Source organism: Colobus angolensis, unplaced genomic scaffold, assembly GCF_000951035.1.
Source record: "Colobus angolensis palliatus isolate OR3802 unplaced genomic scaffold, Cang.pa_1.0 Scaffold119, whole genome shotgun sequence".
In the NCBI taxonomy this organism is placed as follows: domain Eukaryota; kingdom Metazoa; phylum Chordata; class Mammalia; order Primates; family Cercopithecidae; genus Colobus; species Colobus angolensis.
The window spans coordinates 7,180,789-7,188,001 of record NW_012113030.1 but is presented as its reverse complement, the minus strand read 5'-3'; the positions used below and the strand labels follow the sequence as shown (position 1 = coordinate 7,188,001).

The 7,213-nt window shown below is 48.2% G+C and overlaps 1 protein-coding gene across 1 annotated transcript in view; it reads right to left on the bottom strand.

Annotated features, from left to right (window-relative positions):
• Nucleotides 1–7,213, bottom strand: part of ZNF541 (zinc finger protein 541) — a 56,814-nt gene continuing 49,601 nt past the window's right edge. Inside the window, exons 15-17 of the mRNA XM_011926693.1 lie at nt 1,172–1,312; nt 791–972; nt 1–688 (exon numbers count right to left, since the gene is read on the bottom strand). Coding sequence (XP_011782083.1) covers nt 535–688; nt 791–972; nt 1,172–1,312 — 477 coding nt within the window. The 3' untranslated portion in view covers nt 1–534. The remainder of the gene's footprint in view (nt 689–790; nt 973–1,171; nt 1,313–7,213) is intronic.

The following is a 7,213-nucleotide window of genomic DNA, read 5'->3' as shown; positions in this document are numbered from 1 at the left end:
TCAAGAACCCAATTTAATCAGATTTACGAGTTGACACGTACAAAAAACACGGAACAATGCAGAATTCATCGCAAGACTAGGGACTGAATCTGGAAGGCAGAGTCCCCGCCCTGGGGAGGGGCCCAGCGTGTTGGAGATCTCAAGGTTTTTTCCCACTGATTCTCTACGTCTTGGCCTTATCTAACACATGAAACCAAACCCCACAACGGAGGCTAAGATTTAAGAGCTACCCAGAGCTAACTTTTCCCCTCCCCAAGCCTTCCTGCTCTAGAAGTGGAAGGGAAAGAAGGGGAGAGACTATGAACCTAAGGAGAGTAGAGCCTCCAGCGCCACTGGACAGGGACTGCATAGCTGTCCAACAACTGAGCTCCTCCTGCCTATCTGTGGCCAAATGCCCACCACGTTTGCAGGCCGGCTGGCCAACGGGGGATGGGGAGGGTGGGGGGAGGCAGAGGGGTACCCCAAACACCCTGGAGAGGCCGAAGGGAGGAGGGGCAGCACCAGAGGCCCCATTTGGACTTCCTGCCACGGGAATCACCACTGCAGGGGGCCAATGTCAGCTCCCAGCTCCTCTTCCTTCAGCTGGAAGGGCTTCACTGGCCACTTCACCCTGACGATGGGGTCCACGTGGTCCTGAAGGCGGTGCCGCTTCATGTGGGCATTTCGACTCTTGATCTTGTCAAACACCCTGAGGAGTCGCCAGAGGACATGGGGTCAGAGCAGGGAGGAAGGGATCATGGGGGGCTGAGGCTGGGAGTCCTGGGGGTGTCTCCAGGAGAAAGCTGAGTACCTTTCACACTCTCTGCATGGAAAAATGCCCTGGCTCTCCACACTTCCTGACGGCTCCGGGGTCCGCTTGGGGCCTGCATTTGGGCTGGAGCTGAGGATGGACTCCCTCCTATAACTCTTGGTTTTTATCTTTAACTCGGGAATTGGATGGTGGCTGGGTCTCTCCCGAGGGCTGCATGGGACCTGCAGAGGGAGCAGAAGCGACATAAGGGTGCTGACCTGTCCTGCTGTAAGAGAGGCACAGAGCTGAGGGCACACGTGTCTCCTGCAGGGAAACCCTTCCGTCAGGAGCATCCCTGCCCTCTGACCCCACCCTCCAACTCCACAGGCAGCAGGCACTGGGAGGAGAGACGAGCTCCCGACACCGCCCCGGTTCCTCTACCTTTTCCTCTGTCCTTTCCACCTCCTCCGGCTCTCTCTTGACCCTCTTTTCTAGCCCTGGGGTTCGGCCACAGTCAAACTTGATCATTTTTTTCCAGATGTAATAATACTCAACGCACTGAGCTACCGTCTTTGTCTGGATCTAGTGAAAGAAAACAAGCAGGCTGTGGCCGTGCCACGCGGGCCCCGGGAGTGTGACCTTGCCACTGGGCCGGCCGCCTCCTTTGGAAAGCCCTTCGGAAGGATCTCTTCCTTTGGCTTGGCGTCACCACTCACCACAAAGGCACAGGACCACAAAATCCTTCCTGGGGATGAGGGCGTTCAAAGTGGAGCCACACAGTAGCCACTAGTACTTAAGCCTGCACATTCTGAGCAGTCATTCCAGCCCAGGAATTATTTCCTAAGGAAGATGCGCACAAAGGTCCCTCCAGGGATGCTAACTGCGACATCATGCTGATAAATCGGAATGCCCTCTACAGGCAGAATACCACACAGACATTACGACAACTAGGCAGAGCCTCTAAAGTCTTGGCAGGAAGTGGCCCACTCTAGAAGAAGGGGAGGTTTTGAGTGCACAGCATGAACCTACGGGATCATTTTCCCGTTCCTCCACTAAGAAAGGATCCCACTAAAAATAACTTCTGTTAAAAACAAAAGGGAAGCTGGGCTTGGTGGCTCACGCCTGTAATCCCAGCACTTTGAGAGGCTGAGGCATGTGGACTACTTGAGGTCAGGAGTTCGAGACCAGCCTGGGCAACACATCAAGACCCTATCTCTACAAAATTTTTAAAAAATTAGCCAGTCATGGTGGTGCATGCCTGTGGTCCCAGCTACTTAAGACGCTGAGGTGAGATGACCGATTGAGCCCAGGAGTTCAAGGTTAGAGTCAGCTTTTTTTTGAGACAGAATCTCACCCTGTCGCCCAGGCTGGAGTACAATGGCATGATCTTGGCTCACTGCAACCTCCACCTCCCAGGTCCAAGTGGTTCTCCCACCTTAGCCTCCTGAGTAGTTGGGATTACAGGTACCTGCCATCATGCCCAGCTAATTTTTGTATTTTTGTAGAGATAGGGTTTCACCATGTTGGCCAGGATGGTCTTGAACTCCTGATCTCAGGTGATCTGCCTGCCTCAACCTCCCAAAGTGCCGGGATTACAGCCTGAGCCACTGTGCCCGGCCAGCAGTGAGCTATGATGTGTCATGGCACTCCAGAGCGAGTATCTCTTTTTTTTTGAGACGAAGTCTCACTCTGTTGCCCAGGCTAGAGTGCAGTAGCACGGTCTCGGCTCACTACAACCTCCACCTCCTGGGTTCAAGCGATTCTTCTGCCTCAGCCCCCCAATAGTTGGGACTACAGGTGCCCGCCACCACACCCAGCTATTTTTTGTGTTTTTAGTAGAAACAGGGTTTCCCTTTATTGGCCAGGTTGGTCTCGAACTCCTGACCTCGTGATCTGCCTGCCTCAGCCTCCCAAAGTGCTGGGATTACAGGTGTGAGCCACCGCGCCCGGCAAGCGTCTCTTTAAAAAAAAAAAAAAAAAAAAGGGAAAAGTTTAATTGCTCTAGGAAGAAAATTTCTCAGGAAATAAAATCGGCTATTGAGCTCACTCCAGAAAAGACATTCTCCACCCAAATGTTTTTCAGCTTTTTAAGTATTCACAAACGAGGAGTCAAAACAGCACAAACTCTGCCTAAGAAACATCACTAAGTTTAAAAAAAAGTTGGACTTCTGCTTCTGAACAAGATAGAGCAACAGAACCAGATTTACCCTCTCGTCCCAAACAATGAAAACAGAGTCAAAATATAAACAATGTTTGGCAAGACACCAAGCATCATTCAGCAAAGGCCAGTGAACCCTGACAGGAAGCAAGCTGCCACTGCTCTGGCTTATCACCTTGTGTTTCCAGGCCACCACCCAGGCAGGGGCAATTTAGACAGAACCCAGCAGGACTTAGGGAGCTGAGGTGGAGCACAGTGCCCCCGGAGACCACGGCGGTAGAGCCCACAGGACAGAGGATGGGAGAGGAAAGAGCTGCACACAGAACACTCCAGAGATGGGGAGCAAATTTCCCCCAAGGACTCAGCCAAAGACTGCCCAGCACATGCATGGGAACAGACCAGCCAAAGCTGGGTAAAGAGCCATCCAAAACGATGAGAGGGAAAAGTGCCTGCTGCTCCTACAGGGCCAGGAAGAGTGCCCGTTCCCACAGCCAGAGTGGGAAACTTCGTGATTCAGGGGGCACTGGGTAGGGCAGTGACACAGTCTTGCCTCAGTAAGGAGAAATAATCAGCCTTAGAGAAGAGCTATGCTGGTCCCATCTAAAAAATCTAAAACTGAATCTAAAAGTAGCTGTGTCCCAGAACAAAACTCAAGAATATTTATAAGGCTGCAAAAATATCCAGCATCCAACAGCTAACATTCACAATGCCTGTGATCTGGTGAAAATCACCATGCATGCTAAGAAGCAGGATAACATGGCACATCAGGAGGAGAAAACCCAATCTGTCAAAGTCAACCCACCACAGACACAGATGTTAGAATGAGCAGGGAAGGACATGAAAGCTTACCGTAACTGTTTAATATATGTTCAAAGAGTTATGCCAGAGGCCAGGCACGGTGGCTCACACTTGTAATCCTAGCACTTTGGGAGGGCGAGGCAGGAGGATCACCAGAGGTCAGGAGTTTGAGACCATCCTGACCAACATGGGGAAACCCCATCTCTACTAAAAATACAAGAAATTTAGCCGGGCGTGGTGGTGCACACCTGTAATCCCAGCTACTCAGGAGGCTGAGGCAGAAGAATCGCTTGAACCCAGGAGGTGGAGGTTGCAGTGGGCCGAGATCATACCACTGCACTCCAGACGGGTGACAGAGTGAGACTCTGTCTCAAAAAAAAAAAAAAGTTATACCAGAGCTAGTTGTGATGACACACACCTGTAGTCCCACCTACTCAAAGCTGGAGCATCACTTGAGCCCAGGAGGTCAAAGGGTACAGTGAACTATGATCACACCCCTGTATTCCAGTTTGGGTGACAGAGTGAGATCCTAGATCTTAAAAGAAATAAGAACAAATAAAAACTTGAAAACACTGCTAAGAGAAATTAAAGATGATGCATAGAGACACATCCCCTGTTCATGGGTCAGAAACTGAGTGTTATTAAAATGTCAACTCTCCTTGGCCAGGTGCGGTGGCTCATGCTTGTAATCCTAGCACTTTGGGAGGCTGAGGCAGGTGGATCACCTGATGTCAGGAGTTCAAAAGATTAGCCTGGCCAACATGGTAAAACCTGTCTCTACTAAAAATAAAAAAATTAGCTAGGCATGGTGGTGGGTGCCTCTAAATCCCAGCTACTTGGGAGGCTGAGGTACAAGAATCGCTTGAACCTGGGAGGCGGAGGTTGCAGTGAGTGAAGATCGTGCCACTGCACTCCAGCCTGGGCAACAAGAGTGAAACTCTATCTCAAAAAAAAAAAAAAAAAAATCAACTCTCCTCAATTGGCCTAGAGAGTCAATAGAGTCAATGCAGTACCAATCAAAATCATAGCAGGTTTTTTTTTTTTTTTTTTTTTGGTAAAAATGGATAAGCTACTTAGAAAGTTCATATGGTAATACATGATTTCAAGACTTATAAAGCTACAGTAGTAAAAACAGTATGGTACTACTTTTTGTCTTTTCAACAAAAGGTACAAAAGAATATCCACATGCAAAAAATGAACTTTAACTCATATTTTACACCATATACAAAAATTAACACGAAATGAATTGTAAACTTAAATGTAAAACCTAAAACTATAAAACTTCTAGAGAAGGCCGGGCGCGGTGGCTCACACCTGTAATCCCAGCACTTTGGGAGGCCAAGGTGGGCAGATCATGAGGTGAGGAGATCAAGACCATCCTGGCTAACATGGTGAAACCCCGTCTCTACTAAAAATACAAAAAATTAGCCGGGCATGGTGGTGGCAGGCACCTGTAGTCCCAGCTAGTTGGGAGGCTGAGGCAGGAGAATGGCGTGAACCCGGGAGGCAGAGCTTGCAGTGAGCCGAGATCTCGCCACTGCACTCTAGCCTGGGCAACAGAGCGAGACTCCATCTCTCACACACACAAAAAAAACTTCTAGAGAAAACAAGGGGAAAATCTTTGTGGTTGGGTTAGGCAAATAATTCTTAGATACAACACCAAAAGCACAGTCCATAAAAGAAAAATTAATTAACGACTTCACGAAAATGACAAAATTTTTCTTTAAAAGACATTGTTAAAGAGATTAAAAAGCTACAGATTGGGAGAAAACATTCCCAAAGCATGGATCTGGATAAATGACATGTATCCCGAACCGATAAAGAACTGCTACAACTTAATAATAAAAACACAGATGGCTGGGTGCGGTGGCTCACGCCTGTAATCCCAGCACTTTGGGAGGCTGATGTGGGCAGATCACCTGAGGTCAGGAGTTCAAGACCAGCCTGGCCAACACAGCAAAATCCCGTCCCTACTAAAAATAGAAAAATTAGCCAGGCGTGGTAGTGGGCACCTGTGATCCCAGCTACTCAGGAGGCTGAGGCAGGAGCATCGCTTGAACCTGGTTCAAGCGATGGCAGAGGTTGCAGTGAGCATGGATTGTGCCACTGTACTCCATCTCAAAAACAAAAACAAAACAAAACACAGACATCCCAATAAAAACATAGGCAAGAGATATGAACAGACACCTCACCAAAGAAGGCATACAGACAGTAAACAGGCCCATGAAAAGATGCTCAGCATTGTCAGTCATGAAGGAAACACCATGCGATGCCACCACACTGTCATGAGAATGGCTGGAATTAAAAGGACTGGCCCTACCCAGGGCTAGCGAGGTTGTGGAGCAACTAGACATCTCATTTCCTGCCGGTAGAAATGTGAAATGATACAACTACTTCGGAAAATTCTTTGGCGGTTTATTAAAAAGTTAAGTGTACACCTACTAAGTCATTCCATTCCTGGTATTACTCCTCTAGAAAACAAAGTACATGTCAATACCAAGATTGTACCTGAATGTTCATAACAAATTTATTTATAGTCACCCCAAACTGGAAGCCACTCAAATGTCCACCAACAGGCAAATGATTACATAAACCGTGGTATGTCCATCCAGTGGAATACTATTCAGCAGTGAAAAGGGGAGATCTGTCAATACATGGAACATGGATGAACTCAAAATCATGATGCTGAGTGCCAGAAGCTGGACCAGAGTCCATACTGTGTGACGACTACATTTATAGCAAACTCTAGGAAATGAAAACGAACTTACAGTGCCCTGGCAGATCAGTGCTGACTGAGGACAGGGGGTGCAATGGGGAATGATTACTATGGGGCAGGAGGAGATTCAGGGCTGAGGGACATGCTCATTATGTTGACTGTGGTGATGGTTTCCCAGGTGTAGTATCAAGATGTCAAAACTTAGCAAATCTTATTATACTTCAATTATGTGCAATTTTGTGTACATCCAAGTTTTTTTTTTTTTTTTGAACAGAAAATAAGCAGCAGGACATTATATGTAGTGAGATCTTATCCTTTGGGTTTTTTTTGGGGGGACAGTCTCATTTTGTCACCTAGGCTGGAGTGCAGTGGTGCAATCTTGCCTCATTGCAGTCTTCACCTCCCAGGCTCAAGCAATCCTCCCACCTCAGCCTCCCGAGTAGCTGGGACTACAGGCATGCGGTACCAAGCTAGGCTAGTATTTAACTTTTTTGTAGAGACAAGGTCTCACTATATTGCCCAGGCTGGTCTTGAACTCCTAGGCTCAAGCAGTCCTCCCACCTTGACCTCCCAAAGTGCTAGGATTACAGGCATGAGCCACTGCGCCTGACCTCATCCTTTTTTTCTTTTTTTGAGATGGAGTTTCACTCTTGTTGCCCAGGCTGGAGTGCAATAGTGGGATCTTGGCTCACCGCAACCTCCGCCTCCCAGGTTCAAGCAGTCCTCGTGCTTCAGCCTCCCAAGTAGCTGGGATTACAGGCATGTACCACCACGCCCGGCTAATTTTGTATTTTTAGTAGAGACGGGGTTT